The sequence below is a fragment of the Bombyx mori genome, chromosome 13 (genome assembly GCF_030269925.1).
Source record: "Bombyx mori chromosome 13, ASM3026992v2".
NCBI lineage: Eukaryota > Metazoa > Arthropoda > Insecta > Lepidoptera > Bombycidae > Bombyx > Bombyx mori.
In genome coordinates this window covers 9528749-9547584 of record NC_085119.1, presented here as the reverse complement: position 1 = coordinate 9547584, position 18836 = coordinate 9528749, and the positions used below count along the sequence as shown (strand labels likewise).

The following is an 18836-nucleotide window of genomic DNA, read 5'->3' as shown; positions in this document are numbered from 1 at the left end:
ATTCACATTGTAATGTCTATCAGTAACCACTTAACACTGGGTGGACTGTGTGCGCGTTCACTTCTCTATAAACTAAAGAATACTTCATATACCGTTTGTGAACGCAAACGTTGTAGTTTTTTTCATTACACACGTATTTCAGAACGAAATAGCTTCATTGCGATAAAAGCCACATAAAGTCGATAAATCTAAATCAAAAGAGTTCTACATTTAAAATAATGAACGTTGTATAAAACGTATCTTTAAACGAACAATGCTGAGAGTTTATTTTTAACGAATGATAATGTTCGTTTATATTGGAAATTGAACGCACTGTACTGGCATTCGAATTACTCGATTGAATAGATTTTAGAATAGAAATTATTGAAACACCGATAAGTATTTATTTTATCTCGTGTTATAACAGCTCTGTACAGAAACAAACTCGAACTTTCAATTAATAATGAATATTTAATATATTCACATTTTGTGTATTTCATATTCATTGTTCTGTTTATCGTGGTTAATCTGCTTGATGAGTTTCTCTAAATTGATGAGTTCATGCAGTCGAAGACTTTGACATTATTTTACACAAAGTTAAAATATTTAAATATCGAAGTAGAAACAAAAACCTGTGGAAAAGTTGTGCCTTTCATATTAAAAAGTCTATGTTTTTAGGCCTCTGTGGACAGATAAGCGTTTGCTTTGAAAGCAAATATTGCCACGCTATCTTAGCTGTTGCTTATGAGCCTTACGCAGATAGCTAGTTGTGAGCACTCGTAAACACACGCTGTCTACAGAAATGACATTCAGAATAATTGAAGTCGAAGTGTTATCGCCCTAGTTTCATACCATACACCACATACAGAATGCGTGTAGGTATAAAAAACCCAAGAATTTTCTTTCTCATTTTTAAGTCGTTTTTTATTGCTTCAACGCCATACACATCAAAAATGTAAATGCCACTACTTTGAGATATGGATTCTAAGTCTTAGTTCTGTACAACAGCTACCCTACCCTTCAAATCGGAACGCTACTTCGCGGCAGAAATAAACAAGGACGTGATCCCTGACTGGGCTAGCAAGGCGTCTTACCACCATTTACCATAAGTAGGTAAATGGGATTGTGGAGCATTTGGTAAGTTATGTTGAAAGACGTTAACGAACTTCTTTTTTTCCTACCTAAGATGATAGCCTTGAGAGGCTATATCAGCGTAGCCTTAACTAGTAGGTGAGCTCACGGGGCTCAAACCTGATAACGTTGCTAACACGAACCCTAGCAAGAGCCGTCCGCAGAATCTACCACCGGATCGGAAACGCGACCCACTGAGAAGATTCGGCAAGAAACTCAGTGGGCTGTGTCTGAGGGTTAACGAACAAATATTCGTCCAGTCAAAGCACGTAGGTCATGCCTAATATATTCGGTTAACGCTGCAACTGCCGGAGTGTGGCAACGTTGCATGCCCGGCCTCATATGTATATGTATTTCGTACACAATATAGAAAAATACAAAGGCCTCGATTCGCCCTATCTTAATCATAATGAATTATGTAGACTCCACACAACAAAGTGAAATAATCAAATCATTTTGTTTAGTCTGTACCAGGAATTTTTAATGACATTAGAAGGGGAGTGGTTTCAAATTTCGTTATTTTGAACTAAATTATTAGCAGACATAAATCCATACGTCGATATAATTAATCATCAATAAACGTAATATAAACATAGAATATTTCTAAAAGTATATAGATTGTTTTATGCATCGTTGGAAAATGTGCAACTAAGTGTTCTGTGCTAGATTGTGCTGTATCATGGATGCTCATGGGAAACGCTGTATGTTAATTACATAAAATTGTGACGTCACGTGGGAGGACGCGCGGTCGACTTGCACACGTGAAGGTATAACGTATGCAGTTTCACAATTTACCGCTGTTTGGCTGCAATTTGATTTTAAACTGCGAAACGAATGAAAGATACTTAGCGAGTGATTGTACTATTTAAAAAAAAGTGATTTAGTGCCATTTTAATACGCTTTTATTAACTTCAGACGTATGTATGTTAGTATGTAACGGAATCTTTGAACATGATTTTGACCTCCTTCAAAACGTCGGATTTACTCGAAATTTGGTATACCTATTAAGGACCGATGACAATTCAATATTAAATTTTTTTATGAAAAAATTGAAATTCAAACAATAGTTTAGAAAAAATGATGTTATTGTAAAAAAAGCGTGGGATGCACGGTATCGGTAGTTATAAATATTTTATGAACAGATATGAGCGGAAGGGTTTTTTTGATAATATCCTGAAAAGCAACCGACGCTTTTTTACAATAAAATCATTTTTTCTTACACTATTTTTAATTCAAATTTATTAAAATTTATTTTCTATTTTTTAGTTGGGTTTTCTATAAAAGCGTATTTTTTAAGTTTTTGTAAACTATTATTTATTTGCCAAAACATTTCTTCTTATTCGATTGTAGCTATGAGTGTGATACTTTGAGTTTCTCCAAAGTTACAATATTATACTCGTATGTATAAGATTGGATAAAGCAACAATTAAATATATTAGTTATATAGCTAGCTCATCACTTTGATTAATTTAGCCGGAATACGTTCAGTATCCATTGAATAAAAATAAAAATTTATATCTTTCATTTCCCAAGGTTTAAAAGCGTGATAAAAAAATTGTACAGAAGTGGGATGATTCGAAAAAAATATAGCTTTTGAGCTTTTAGTACGCGTAAAAAGCGAGGTTAACTTGGTTACAGTGAAGAAGAGTGGGTGCAAAAAATATTCGCTGAACTAAAACACTTTTGCATTCTTTGAACTGAGCGATGAGGGTTGCATTCTCGACTCGGCTGCTCATGACATTTTGTTAATTGAACCACTCTAGTACCAGCTTTCGTTCAATTAAGCCTTTACTTTAGAAAATTGTCAACGCAAATATTATTAGATTTCGGTACAGCGTTCTTTCTAATATTCGTATTGTATTTATATTTTTTTGTCTTTGAAGTTAGACGAACGAAATCAGAAGATGATGAGTGCTCATCGCTGGTCATAAATAATATCAGGCATATACAATGCGCTATATACAACGAAAAACTCTCTTCATATATCTTTTGAATAAGGATATAGACGGTTTGGTTATGCCCCTGGCATCGTTCACGGCCATAAAGGACGGTGACCACTCACCATGAGGTGGACCAAATCCATATGCCTGTCTACAAAAGTAATAAAAAATAGTGCTTAGGAAACTTCACTAGTACCGAAACTGGATGAAACTTGGGAAAAGCGACCTTATTGACAAAGCACTGAGGATGAAAGCGGTATATTTACGTTTTGGAAAGTGACAATTTTAAAAGGCCAAGTATATATTTCTACTCAACCTACAAATCCGTACACTGGATTCTGTCGATTAAGTTTACAGTCGATTTCATTAAAACGATGTTGGTGAAAGATTCCCAAATGCCGACTAAATGAAAATCGCCATTAACCTTTTAAAACAAATATAATTTAAACTTTCTTAGCAACTTCACAAAAAATAGCGCAATTAAGTAAGCCACTAATTCTCCTTGCTTGAGGTTAAATAAACCGAAGTAAACAGAACTGCGATTAAAAATGTAAATTAGAGTACATTCTCAATTCTAAAGTTTCAAGTATATTCTCGCGGATAAGTTTAAATTAATGTGGACCGTCATAGGCACTTTTACTGGCGTCGGTTCCAGTCTCCGTCAATTTTTTATTAGCTTCGAGATTCTCTTCGAGGAATTTAAGGGCTAAAAGCTATTATATTTAATTAGAGACCACACTACTGTCCTTTATTGAATCTGACACGTCAAAATTTGGCTCCTCGTCGCTCCATTCAATGCGATACCGGTATGCAGGGCATTTACGAACCTTTTGATGAGCGCTAAGATTAATGTCGGGGCGTTTTTTTATGTTCAAAGGAAAATTTAGAAGATAAGTGCATTAATAAAGGTTTCAGATAGGGCACTCGATACCGAACAATGTCTTTATTGAATTTCGTCAGCATTTTTGGCGACTTTATTGCTTTAGAGCTTTTTTTATACAAGATGTTCGGCCAACTTTATTATTTGATTATATCATAAAAGCAATATAAAATACTTTCAAAATGATTCCTATAAAGTATCAAAGTTTACGTTTCGTGTTTATATTTAACAACTTATCGAATGAAAGTGGTAAGAAGCGGTAGTAATCCTTCAACATACAAATGTAAAATCTTGTTACCTACTTTTTCATAAGATTTAAGTTTCCGGTGAGGAAAGAGCATTGCAATATTTCAAACCGAACAAAGCGTATAATGTCTGAACTAATTTTAAACTGCGAATACCTGTGGTGACTGGAGCTCGAGTGTCCTGTTGTAGTACTCGACATTGGTGATCTTGCGGGATAGTTTCCACCGCCAGCAGCGCCTTCAGCCATAACGAAATCTGAAGAAAAACAAAGACGAATTTGGTGTGATTTTATTTATCCTTTCTTTTTTTTATTGCTTACATGGGTGGAAGAACTCACAGCCCATCTGATGTTAAGTGGTTACTGGGGCCCATAGACATCTACAACGTAAATGCGCCACCCACCTTGACATATACGTTCTCAGGTCTCAGTATAGTTACAACGGCTGCACCACCCTTCAAACTGAAACGCATTACTGCTCCACGGCAGAAATAGGCAGGGTGGTGGTACCTACCCGTGCGGACACACAACAGGTCCTACCACAAGTAAAAATTGAAAGTTCAAGTTCTCATTGGAAATAGTCTATATATATAAAAATGAATTGCTGTTCGTTAGTCTCACTAAAACTCGAGAACGGCTGGACCGATTTGGCTAATTTTGGTCTTGAATTATTTGTGGAAGTCCAGAGAAGGTTTAAAAGGTAGATAAATGAATGAAATGCTCGGAATGAAATAAAAATAATAATTTTGTTTTTCTTTTGATGTCCCCCGTCGGACAAATTCCTTTTGTTTGTTTTAAGTTTATTTTATTTATCGATTGAGGCACTACGAAGTCTGCCAGGTCAGCTAGTACTTAAATAAATAAGGTTTCTATCAATAATATCTGAAGTAAGTCTACATTGTGTAATACATACGAACATCTACCGTATACACTAGTTAAGTACTTGTTCAATCGGTGAATAAGCTTTTTGTTCGTCGTGGAGCTGTTAGCTGTTGGACAGACAACGGCGCGGCGCTAAACTATCAATCCTTCTGTCAGGCTATCGACAGAGCATTTGTTTGCTCTCACCATTTTTGTCTCAGTGCTTCCTCGGGCCCCGCTATATTTGTGCGGCGTGCGGCCGGCGCCGGCGATCAATCTGCAGGCTGGATCCCTGAGCATGATGGATGTAACACCGAAGATCGCGGGACTGCCGTAAGTCTCGGTGACAACAAACCATACATTTCACCGAAGGTTCTTTTTCGCTTGACTCTAATAATGCTTTGTCCAATGTTGTCGCGGCGATCTAATGAATAATTTAAATACGCGCACAACATCTTATCCGGTGTTTTTGTTTATTTTCTTTGAAACGAATACTACATTTACTCGTAAATCATTATGTCTCCATCATATTATTTCATTTTACAACTTATGTTCTGAATGATTTGTAAATAAATTGACAATAATATAAATCAGTTTATTTTATAATTGACTACTGACCCGCCCTCGCTTCGCTTCGGAAACATGAAATTTTATTATTGATTATTTACGACATTACATTAGAAACGTCAAAAATAACATTATTTCTCTACTATTTAATATATGTTCTTATACGTATAAACCTTCCTTTTTTTTTTTTTTTTTTTTTATGCTTGAAGGATTACTGGTGGCCCGGAGGCCTTTCCAGTTTCACCAGGACAGGTGGGCGAGCAAAGGCTCAGCCAAGAGGGGTAGATTTGCTAACAACTGCCCGAGCGCCTCCGAAGGAGACCTAACAACTCAAGAGCAATTGTTTCGCGAATGAATCTACTACCGGATCGGAATCGCGACCCGCTGAGAAGATCCGGCGAGAAACTCAGCGGGCTGATGCATGGGTTAGGTTGCACGTCGACCTCTTTGTCGAGTTCGACGAGTACGGTTACCGGGGTCCCTAAGCCTGCCCCTAGTATTAGAGCTGAAGGCATCTAATGCAAAGGTTATTGAATCTGATGGATCCGTAAGGACATGTCTAGGGCGTCGACGGTGACTGGCTCCTGCATGATCAGGATTCGGGGAGTAGTCAGCGGCGGCTACGATAAGGCGATTATCATGACGCATAGCCTTATCGAAGTACCGTTCCGACGCTGACTTCATGTATTTCTGTATAGATTCGAGGCCCAGGTCGTCGTGTAGGTCAACGTTCCTCACGAACCACGGAGCTCCGACGGCTAACCTGCAAAAGCGGGATTGTAGAGATTGAAGGGTGTCTATGTGTGTGCGGGCCGCGTGAGCGAACACCACACTCGCGTAAGTCATGACGGGCCTTATGCAAGTTTTGTAAAGTGTCACCTTGTTCCGAAGGGACATTTTACTCCGCTTACAAATCATGGGGTTGAGTCTACCGAGAATAAACGCGGCACGGTCACGGACTGATTTTATATGCGGGCGGAATGTCATCGATGCATCCAGGGTAACGCCCAGGTACTTGACCTTCCTGGCCCAGGGTATGGATTGACTAAAGAGAGTAATCGGGGGTGTGAGATTCCTCCTCCTAATACGGGAGGAAATCCGTGTGGAGCTTCCCCTCTGAAAGAGCACCGCAGTACTTTTCGCTGGGTTGATGTCTATGCGCCATTTTCGGAACCACTGTCCTAGGGCTAGGGCTGCGCTCTGAAGCTTCTTCGCGATTAGGGACTTGTTTCTACTGGAATAGTAAACAGTCGTGTCGTCGGCGAATAAAGCTAAATGGGTCGGCGGCGACCGGGGAATATCGTTAACGAATAAGCTAAATAGGAGGGGTGAGAGGACAGAGCCTTGCGGGACTCCAGCTGTGAGAGGTCGTGGGGAGGAGCGGGTTCCCTCGACTCGATATCGAAAAGAGCGGTTCGACAAGAAGTCCCGTATGATGAGCACGAGACTATCCGGCACACCCATGTTGAATAGTTTGAAAATCAAACCGTTGTGCCAGACTTTGTCGAACGCTTTTGCGACGTCGAAGAAGAGAGCTCCCGTGTATAACGGTTTTGGTCGATTAAGCCCCACAAGAATGTGCTCCGTGAGGCGGTGCACCTGTTGAACGCATGAGTGATTTGTACGGAATCCGAATTGTTCATCGATGAGAATGCCTTTGGATGAGACGAAGTCTCTGAGGCGTTTGTAGAGCAGACGCTCATACAGTTTGCCTAGAGACATGAGGAGGCTGATCGGGCGGTAGCTCGTCGGATGATTTTTTGGTTTACCGGGTTTATGTATGCCGATAACGTCCGCTTCTTTCCACACCGCGGGAAAGATACAGTTCGCCATAGCGGCATTGAAAATAGATGCCAACATCACGATGAGTTGGACGGGTAGAAGTTTAATAACGCGGTTGGATATACCGTCGGAACCGGGAGCCTTGCGAGGACGTAGGTCTTTGATCAAGTCTTTAACTTCCATCGGGGTGACGGGTGGTAACGCATCAGAGGGTGGCAAGGAGGCTCTGCGTTCTACCTCACTGTCTACTAATTCTACATGAACAGGGTCCACGGATTGAGTGCTGGGCGTACACTGGGTTTGCAATGTATCGGCCAGCAGCTCTGCTTTTTCGTCATCATCGAACGCCGTGAGTCGGCCTGAAGGGCCTACGAGGGGGGGCATAGTTACTACCGTATCCGATTTGAGAGTACGAGCTAAGCGGTAGTAAGACCTTTGGGAGGGCGCGAGTCCTTCTAAGAAATCAGACCATCTGGCATCTCGGACTTCGGCGATGCGAGACTTTACGTCGCGTTGTAGGGCACGCATTCGAATACGATTTTCCGCGGTAGGATACCTGTCGTAGGCGCGTATCGAGGCGTTCTTAGCTCTAAGGAGTTCCCTAATATCGTCGGACAATTTGAAGCGGTGAAGGAAGTCCTCCGCTACAACTTGTTTCGATGACCTATCTAATGTCGAGGTGATGTGTGACGTTAAGATGTCTATGGCTTCAGCGGTATCCTGAGGAGACGGGGTAGAGTCCGGGCTAAACGGTAGCGATGGTGGATCAGATTCAGCCAGGCTGATGCCCAGCGTGTGCCAATCCACCACAGTCCTCGTGACGGGAACGGAATCGGGAGCGCGACCGAGCTTAATAACGACGGGACGGTGGTCTGAATCTAACTCTGAAACTACTTCGATCGAGTGTAAGCGCAGAGTTACGTTTTTTAATAACGCTATGTCAAGTATATCCGGGCGATGCGCGATATTTAGCGGGTAGTGAGTCGGGGTTAGCGGAGCGACGATATCGAAGGCGAGATCATCGACTAACGCGTCAAGCCGCCTGCCATTCGGGGTTGTGGTGTGTGAGTTCCACCTGATGTGTTTACAATTTAGGTCGCCCGCCAGAATGACAGAGCTCCCCATACCGAGCAGCGCTTCGATATCACTGCTCAGAACGATCTTATCCGGTGGAAGATAAACGGACGCGATAACGATCGGCGCGTGTCCCGTCAGTGAGATTCGGCACACTGATGCTTCGATATTAGCGAGCGCGGGAGGATCGAGTGGGACGCAATGCAGGGCTCTTCTATAGTAAATGACGGTACCACCACCACGAGCAGAGAGCCTGTCGTTCCTGACCATGTTATAGTTCGCGATTTTAGGGTCACGGCGCGCGGGCTTAAGTAGGGTCTCCTGCACTAAAAAGATATCAATTTGATGGTCACGCAAAAAGTCAGAAACCTGATCACGCTGATTTGCGAGACCGTAAGCGTTAAAAAATCCTATCGTTACGGATAGGGGCTTTATTCTACTTATATACGCCATTGATTACCGGCGGAGTGAGGGGAGGACGTACGTATTTAATGACGCGTATACGTCGGCGTATTCTTGCACAACGGCGATAAAGTGTTGTGCAGTGGAGGCAGAGCGAATGGCGTCGCCCAAAGCGTTAACGCGCTCAAAGTTGATCGACTGAAAGAAGTCGATCGCTAAAGCGAGATTGTCGGACGCGGTCGGAGGGCAAGTCGCGGGAGAAGGTCGAGTCGCGGGGGCGGGACGAATCGCGGAGGAGGGAGTTGTAGCCGTGTTCATGTACGGCAGCGGTTTCGCCCAGGCCGAGACACTGGGCACCGGCGCCGGAACGAACGCTGGCTTAGCCTGCGACACAGAGGGTGCCGAGGCTTTGATGTCTGGGCCGGAAGCTCGGAGGCGGTTTTGGCGGGCGACGCGGCGATTTATTTTCGGGGCTCGGGGGCATCCGCGGTAATTTGCGGGGTGACCCTGTGTTCGACACAGGACGCAGCTAGGCGGTTCCGTCGCGGTTTTTTGATCGCGAGTGCATAGGGCCGTGGCGTGATCGCCTAAGCACTTGACGCATCGGGGGCGCGCGTGACAGTTACGGGAAGAATGCCCGTATAATTGGCAGTTATGGCACTGGCTAGGTGTGCCTTTCTTGTGTGGGGTTTCGACTGCGATTCCGGAAAGGCTACAGACCGTTCGGATGTTGAATATTTGCTTACCCTCGGGGGTAGGCTGGAGGGCGACGAGAACCATATTATATGGCTCCCTGCCGCGGCCTGTGTGCATGCGGTGTACGGAGTTAACCGGTAGGCCTTGTTCGAGAAGGTCGGCCTTGACGAGCTCGGCATCCAACTCTTTAGGGATGCCACGTATAACGGCACGGAGTTCGCGCTCCTCCTGGAGCGTATATGTGTGGAAACTTATACGCTCCTTACGGAGGTAAGAAGAGAGGGCCCTATGGTCGTCGGATGTTCGAACCTTAATTTGAATGCCGTTCGCGAGGTTACGGGCATTCGTGAAATTGATATTTTTGGCCTTAAGGGCCAGGGAAACTCGTTCCCAAGCTGCCTTCTCTTGAAGGATTACCGGGGGAGGGGTCTGGGCTATATTTTGTGCCACCGGACGCGGCGACGGAGTGGCACGGGCTGGAGGCGCAACGGGAGTCTGAGGGCGGGGGCGCGACGCGTTCGCGGCTTTGCTAACTTTAGCGGCCGCGGGAGCTCGAGACTCCGCGGCACGCTTCTTACCCTTTTGCACCAGGGTGAATCCATCCGTCGATGAGGCGGGAGCGAGGTCGACCTCCATCTCCGAGTCAGAGTCGGAGGACGAGGAGGCGGGCGCAGGTGACCTACGAGCAGGTGTTTTGGACGGCGCGACGGAGGCCGCGGATGATCGCGCTGCTGGAACGGTGACCACGGCGGACGACGCAGCAGTTTTACTCGCCAGTATAGGCGACGCGGGAACGGCAGGCACGACGGAGGCTGCGGTGCTCGATGCAGAAGCTTTGCACGCAGGTACAGGCGACGCAGGAGCAGCGAGCTCGGTGGAGTCCACGAGAGGGCTCGCAGTGTGATCGGCCTTGAAGGCCTGAAACTCGGAAGTGAGCTTTGGGTAGCGAAGCCGGAGAAATTCCGCAAATACAGCGTCCATGATGTCTACGTGCCCAGGTGGGGCTACCCTGGGTCTTAGAAAACACTCGCCTTGCGGCGAGGCCCCAACTTCTCGGACCTGAGCGGTTCTATTGAACACAGGTGGCGATGCGGCACGATTACTGCAGGACAAAGAAAAATCACAACAAAACGGAAATAACAAAAAGAAACAAAACAATTAAACACTTCCAGGAAGACAGTTTGTCGGCAGATGTACCACGAATACGGAAATAACAAAAGGAAACCAAACAAATAAAAACTTCCAGGAAAAACACTTGGTCGGCAGATGTACCACGAACACAGGCCGCGCGAACAATGGCCGGGCTAACAAAAGCCGGGCGAACAAAGGCCGGGCGATCGAGTGGTCGATGAGCACGTCCGCGCGTGACGGGTGCCTCTATCGGAATGATAAACCTTCCTCTTCAATCACTCTATCTATTAAAAAAAACCGCATCAAAATCCGTTGCGTAGTTTTAAAGATTTAAGCATACATGGGATACAGGGACAAATCAAGGGGAAAAAAAATAGGGACAGAGAAAGCGACTTTGTTTTATACTATGTAGTGATATAAATCAATTAAACAATGAACCTTAGACATCAAGAAGCTAGATCGTCCCTAAGCTAAAACTCTATAAATTAAAATTACCGTATCGTGTATCATCTTGCAATTTATGACGAAAGTCTTCCGTTTGTGTATTATGTAAATATGTGATCCGAGCGGAAGGAATGAAAACAAATCCAAGGGGTTCTCTTTATTCATTACATGAGTTGATTTGTTGCGTTTGTTTACGTTTTGGATATTTATAGAAGTTAGTCGTCTTTATGATATTTCGTTTGCTTAATAGGTACCCACGAAGGCTGTGGTAGCTCTTGTCTCTCTTGTAAATATAAATTCCAAAGTACAGCATACTGTATGTGTAATCTATTTTGAGATTATTTTTAGGGAAATTAACAAAATGTTCAGAGCATATAACTTATTATTACAGAAGTAACAATAAAGATAATTGGTTTAGGCTTCGTCGGGACGAGCATTACGTTGAGAATTCATAACTAATTGAAATTAAACTTTTGTGTTGAAATCTTGTATTTGTGTTAAAAGAAATTGTTTTTTTTTTATCGCGGTAAAATAACAAGAACCTCACATATGGATTTATATATAAATAGGTAAAGACGAAACAGTGCCTTTAGTGTTTTCTGCGATTTTCACTGGTTGTAGACTTAATTAAAAGTACATTTTCGGTTTAATCTCGCATTTATTTAATATTTAAGTTGAATAGCTTATATAAATTGCATCTAAATGAAACATTAACAGTATTAATGATAAATTTGAAATCTTTTTAATCCATTTGCATTATTATCGTAATAAAATCACTTATACAGTGGAATTAGGAACACAATAAATCATCGTCTCCTTTAGAGGCATTGATCATCAAGAAGAAATTAATAACAACATGTATCGATATACATATAATGAAACGGTGCATTAAATTATGAAGCCAAGCGTCTTGAGCGAGAGCAACTGATTATTTCCCGTGTCGTCGTGAATTCAAACGGAAATCAGTCCATAATAATAATAAAATCCAAGTATATGAAATAAAATGTTGGAAATAACAAAATGAAAATATTATACCGTAAAAGTATAGTACTTTTAATGATACTAGATGATGACCGAGCTTTTCTCGGTTTTTTTTTGATAACGCCATCTTGTTGTGTCTTTAAAGCGGTTAGTTGCCCGCAATTAAGAAAAATAGTATTATTATTCGCCAATAAATATAATATAGCACTATATGTCTTGTTTTGTCGTGCGCACATAACTTATGTTGCAAGCCAGATTTTGTTTCTTTTTATTTGTGTTTTTTATGTATCTTTAGCTTGTGATGTCTATTGTGAGCCTAATAAAATAAATAGATGTCGGGAAGAGTTCATTATTGAAAACACGAATAAAACAACATTTTCTGAAAATAAATCGTAGCTAGATCGATTTATCACCCCCAAATCCCCTGTATACTAAATTTTATGAAAATCGTTGGAGCCGTTTCCGAGATTCAGATTATATATATATTAATATAATAATATATACAAGAATTGCTCGTTTAAAGGTATAAGATTCAGTACTTTTTTCTTATCTATTAACTATTATAAGTTGAGCTCTGATTTAAAAAGATAATACTAATTCATTTGTCGAATATTTGGCGAAAGCGAAACTGTGCTACTAATGTACTAAGTTTTTAATTTAGAAGATGTAAATATTGAAAGTTTTGCATATTTCCTTAATCACTTACAAGCCGTTCAAACTAACAAGTTTACGAACTGTCCCAAACGTAAGTTGTAACTCAGTAATATAATGGAAGCATAACAACAATTTACAGCTCCAGTATTCGGTGTCCCGAAGAAAATAATTTAATCGGGGGAGAATGAAAATTGATTGTCGCTAACTAAGATAAGTTTGGAAAGTTATGACGGAACGAAAGTGCTTCCGGGAGTCGGGACGGTCCGTGGAAAACAAAAATGCTCCTTACCGATTTAGTTTCACAGTAACTAATTATTGTTCAAACAAGAAACCTAACGAGTGAGGCCATTAATCACGGACCATTAATGTCGTTGCTTCGCTACTAAATGGATACCATCAGTAAACACGAAAAAGGGCGTGTGAAATTTCATGTTTTTTAAATGAAAAGCTTTCTCTTTGTATGGAATCGTAATATATAACGACGTGAGTGCAGCGATGATTAAATTTTTGTCGCAGATATATAATAATGTTTTTTAGGATTTATTTGAGTAATTTATTTAATATTCAAAAATAATTCCTGAAAACATTGCCAACGTACTTTCCATCCAGAACCTTCTTATATAGCACGTGTTTTCTAACATGTTTTTTTCAGTTTGTATCCCTTATGGAAGCTGTAAATATTTTTCAGGAAGAAATCATAGAGGCGTACGGCGTATGTTGGAGCCGGATCAATTGAATATCTCTATTGCTCAACCATCCGCGTCCGAACCTCACTATTGACAGTCATTAGTGCCACCCCGATGAGGCAACATACGTGAGGCCTGGTGTTTAGTTTTAGCGTAGTACACATCTTCGCAGCATCTCACCCCACAGGACGCTGGACTTTTCGGCCTTTGGACCAGAATCAACCTGAATCAGTGATACCGTTACACAGTTTTTATGTTTAAAGATAAATGCATAGCATTTGGAAGGTCTTCTCAAGGCTATGTTCGGTTCTCAGGCCGACATTACCGGAGAGTACTTTATGGTAGGCAGTGGCTTGGCTCTGCCCCTGGCATTGCTGACGTCCATGAGCGACGGTGACCACTTACCATCAGGTGGGCCGTATGCTCGTCTGCCTACAACGGCAATGAAAAAAATGTAAGAAGGCCCGAGTGAACACTTAGGGAGGGCTAGGAGTCCGACATTAATTTCTTCTTCGGACACCCGCTCGATGGCGGTTGATAGAAGCGGAGAAAGGAGTTGTCTTTGTCGCGTCCAGCTTTCAGTTTCGTCAAAATGTGCACTCGCAGAAATTAATGATTTTAATTTGTACGGGAATCGCGGTATGTTCTTGGACAAGGCTAATGTCCTTTCTATTTGTGGAATTCATAGGTGAAGTGTAAGTAAAGGTGAAAGGTAGGCCACCATCATTGACTTCCATTAACGGTGCTTTTAGGCACCACAAGCACCGGTCACCGTCCTTGTCGAACCCGTCGCTTGCGACGAAGGGCTCGACGAGCGAACTAGCCCATAGACACAGCCCACTGAGTTTCTCGCCGGATCTTCTCAGTGGATCGCGTTTCCGATTCGGTGGTAGATTCTGCGAAGCACTGCTGTTGCTAGGGTCAGTGTTAGCAACACTCCGGTTGAGCCCCGTGAGCTCTCCTACAAACGTTAGGGCGAAGCTGAAATAGCCTCACAAGGCTATCAGCATAGGTAGGAAAAAAAATTTTTTTTGACTTGAATGTGTAACGACGTTGCAGCAAAAATAAGCAAAGAGTTACTACCTACCTACTATGTGTAGTCAATACGCGCTAGCACCAGTGCCAATATAATAAAGGATACAAAACATCCCTTCAGTATATTTAGCATTTGTCTTACATTTTCAATTAATATGAGTTAATGATATTAAAATATTAATTTTGTAAGTAAGGGAACGCTTGTGGAAACGCTTTTCCGTAACGTTGTTGAGAAGCCGACAATGCCAGAGTAATTTTGCTTATTTCGGCTTAAATTACTTGATCTCGTTTACGGCCTTTGAAGATTGTACAAAGTTTTCACAAAGTTTGTGTCTAATTTATTGTTTACCGTCACTTTCTTGTATTTATTTAGCGTTACTCAACCGTGTAAAATATTTAAGAAATTTTAATTAGTAACTTAGGTCATGATAATTTACTTTTCGATTTATTTGTTTTCGTTGTGTCTATTATAGGGTGATACTCAGTACACAATCGAAATAGTATATGTCCGATTCAATCGGTGGTTTTCACGATTTAAGAATATAATTGATGTATAATTTATATCAACAAATCAGTTATTCAGTGATTTATTCCGTAAGTATGTATTCATATAATTTATTTAATTTCAATGGGTCGAATCTAATCCGAAATGATTTATTTGTGCAAAACTAGAAATTATTTCTAGAAATTGCAAGACATTCTTTTTTTAAATATGACTTAATTTATTTCTTATATACGAGTAATGAGTCGCTAGAATTTTATATAATTTTTCTGGACTATTTAAGTAACCAAGAGTTCAAATTACCAGACGAAAATGGTAGCTACTATGTAATGGTAGATACTAATTTCGTTTGAGACGTCATTATTTAGTTAATACTGTAAACAATATCGAGATTAATTTAGGGCGAATTTAGAATTTTGTAAACAAGGAAACAATTTATCTTATTACTTATCTTATTTTTCATATAAATTAGTTGCCGTACTTATCATTGCGGTGTTGATTTGTGCAAATATTAGTGCACGAATATAACAAAATGCAACAGTAGCGGATGCAATACGGAGAGCTTATAAAATATGTATAAGTATGGTATAAATTGGATTATCAATTACCAAAAAGGATAAAAAAAAAAATTGCTTATATGTGTGGACGAGCTCAGTGTTAAGTGGTTACTGGAGCCCATAGACATCTACAACGTAAATGCGAGACACACCTTGAGATATAAGTTCTAAGGTCTCAGTATAGCTACAACGGCTGCCTCACGCTTCAAACCGAAACGCATTACTGCCTCACGGCAGAAATAGGCGGTGGTGCCTACCCGTGCGGACTCACAAAAGGTCCTACCACCAGTAATTACGCAAATTATAATTTTGCGGGTTTGATTTTTATTACACGATGTTATTCCTTCACCGTGGAAGTCAATCGTGAACATTTGTTAAGTACGTATTTCATTAGAATGATTATATCGGAGGATATGATGCATCCCTTTACTTTTATTAAATATTATCACTTAAATATGCAACAGCTCTATTGTACCTTTGGTACGTTTGGTACAGCCGAGCGACGGTAAGCACTTGCTATGAGAGGGACTGTAAAGTTTTCTAATATTTCTGGTAATAAAAATAGTTGGACGGAATTACATATATCGATTAAAAAAAGCTATATTTTTGACAAGGTGTCCTTTTGGATTTCGTAAGCCGGCAATGTGATGCAGTTGCAATTTACTGTTTAAAGAAATCAAATCATAATATATTAATAACTAGCTGACCCAGCAGACTTTGTAGTGCCTCAATCGATAAATAAAATACCTAAATTTTTGTATAAAATAAACCTAAAAAAGGAATCCGTCCGACGGGGGAAATATCAAAGGAAAAACAAAATTGTTATTTTTATTTAATTTCGAGCATTTTCATATTTATATACCTTTTAAACCTTCTCTGGACTTCCACAAATAAATCAAGACGAAAATTAGCCAAATCGGTTCAGCCGTTCTGGAGTTTTAGCGAGACTAACGAACAGCAATTCATTTTTATATATATATAAGATATCTATAATATCATAAAATCGTAATCATAAATATCATAAAATACTATTCAGAAAAGCCTACTTTCCATTAAATACAAACAGCGCGTCCTATTTCGAATAAGACGTGGTTATTCAATCACAGTAAGAATTTAATCTTAACTTAAATGAAGGTGATTCCCTTGTAACTTTCGAACACAGTCGCTAATAACGAAACTTGCGGTTAATAGCTGGGGTAAAAGGGGAGGGTGCCGGGGGGCAGGAGGAAATTTCGAGACAATTCAATGGGAAAATCTGCCTTTGTGAAAGTTCTATTGTAGTTATTATATTCTAACTTCGTATTATAATAATGTAAGTAGTTTGATAGAATGGTATTTACGCAACGTTATCGTTGTTCAAAGTTGAGGGTTGTTTTAATTTGATAACAGAACAGATAAGCAATCGTAAAATTAGAAACTATCTAGATTACATTGAAAGATTAATTTGACTACTACAGTAAGTAGTAAGTAACTGTAGGTAAAGTGCACGCAGAATATTACATTTTACTGATCTATTTTATATTATCAAAACGAGCAATTACCGTATCTTCGTGTATTCGTTTCTGTTGCTTAACTTACGTTAAAATGTAAACTTATAGTCGAAAACTGTCTTTAATTTAAATATTTGTTTGTCGTCGAATTCTGTTTTCGAAGTCAGCTTTATATTAATGCCATAGGAATCATTTTTTCAGAATAGATGGATGTATATAGTTACATATAAATGTCGCATTATGCATTTATTATTAGTATTGCTACACTTTAATAATGGAGCACCCACTGATTTATATGTTATTATGTTTATATGCGTTACTTTTAGTGTCAGCTTTCAGGGCAGAACCGCGCCGCGCTAACATATCGAATCTTTACGACATCATTAAACATATTTTTACGAGGACAGCACTATGCTCCGTATTATTACTAGAAGGGAGAGTATCATACTAGCTTTTCATTGGTCAGTACGTCACGGAAGTGAACCTTCATAGGAATCGACAACGTTCGAGCAATAAACCATTTATTATTAACGCGCCCGCAACAAAATGAAGTAAGATATACGTCGACATTAAAACGAATTTTATGCGCTATTATTCCCAATACTTCGCCGAGTTCCTGCTTAAGGCGATTAAGAATATTGTATAAACACTATATCTTATATGTATATTTGATCATTAATTGTTTTGCCTACACATTTAGCACTTAACATTTTAAAGGCTTAAATGGATCATATTTCGCGTGTTCAGTGTCGTTAAAAATGTATACTAATTAGGCGAACGACTTCAAAACTTAGGAAAATTTCCCAAGTCTAAACAAAACACGCAGGGAAGCTGACAAAATGCCACGTCAATTCACCAAATTACGGAGTAATTGAACCGAATTTCTGAGTGAAGCTCATGTAATGAAAGCAGATAAAGGGAAGCGTGGAGAGAGTGAGGGGCTTATTCAATTCGTTCGCAAGCTCAACCTGACACTGACTTGAGTAGATAGTTAAGACATAGCCAGGAGCACCAAGTGGCACCCGCTAATGTGTACTCCGAAAGTAGACTCACCCCAAGAATTGGCCGCTTAAGTATCTACGAAAACTTACCATCCATTAGTTACTTCTGAAAACACATTATAGTTTAACTTTCGTTCCTTTTACTCACTGGAAACAAATATAAAAGCCACAGAATAGGTGAGCGTCGGATCTCTTACAACCAATCTTAAATTTTTTTCGAGAATATTTTATCATTTACCTTAGCGAAAATTTATAATTTTGCCACAATTCATATACATTGCAGTATTTTGATGTTTGGACGTAGAATCGTGAGCTCTCAATATTGCAATATAGCTGGTACCTGGTTTCTTGAAAGCAAGTGAAACAATTCAGCGAAATAACCCACAGAGACACGAGGACACTGAGCACTTTATTTGATTGGATCTGAGGTGGTCCCTCCTTGAGACATCGTTTCCATTTGTAATTCAAAAATGGCTGCTAATGATAGTTGAACTGAAACTACACACAAATGCCCCTTATATCTTGAATTACTACTTGTTGAATACTGAAAAGTGATAGTGATCACTTGGATTGATTGAAGTTAACAAAGATAATTTTTTCGTCAAAAATATGTTTTCGTAAGAAGTTTATTTACAGAGGAATAACTTTCCATATATATTTTTTTTCAAGGATAAGAAACTGATCCCATGCATATCTGATTCGATCTTCATTCGTATGTTTGCGTAAAATCTCGTCTGTAAAGGAATCTACATAATCAGAATCAGCGAGACGCTGACAAAATACGAATCCTTCTGTGCTG

At 40.3% G+C, this 18836-nt stretch overlaps 1 protein-coding gene across 1 annotated transcript in view; it reads right to left on the bottom strand.

The window, feature by feature from the left end:
- Window positions 1-459: 459 nt before the first annotated feature.
- LOC110385536 (uncharacterized) overlaps window positions 460-18836 on the bottom strand; it is a 187923-nt gene continuing 169546 nt past the window's right edge. The window contains exons 7-8 of the mRNA XM_062671953.1: window positions 4332-4431; window positions 460-553 (exon numbers count right to left, since the gene is read on the bottom strand). Coding sequence (XP_062527937.1) covers window positions 460-553; window positions 4332-4431 — 194 coding nt within the window. The remainder of the gene's footprint in view (window positions 554-4331; window positions 4432-18836) is intronic.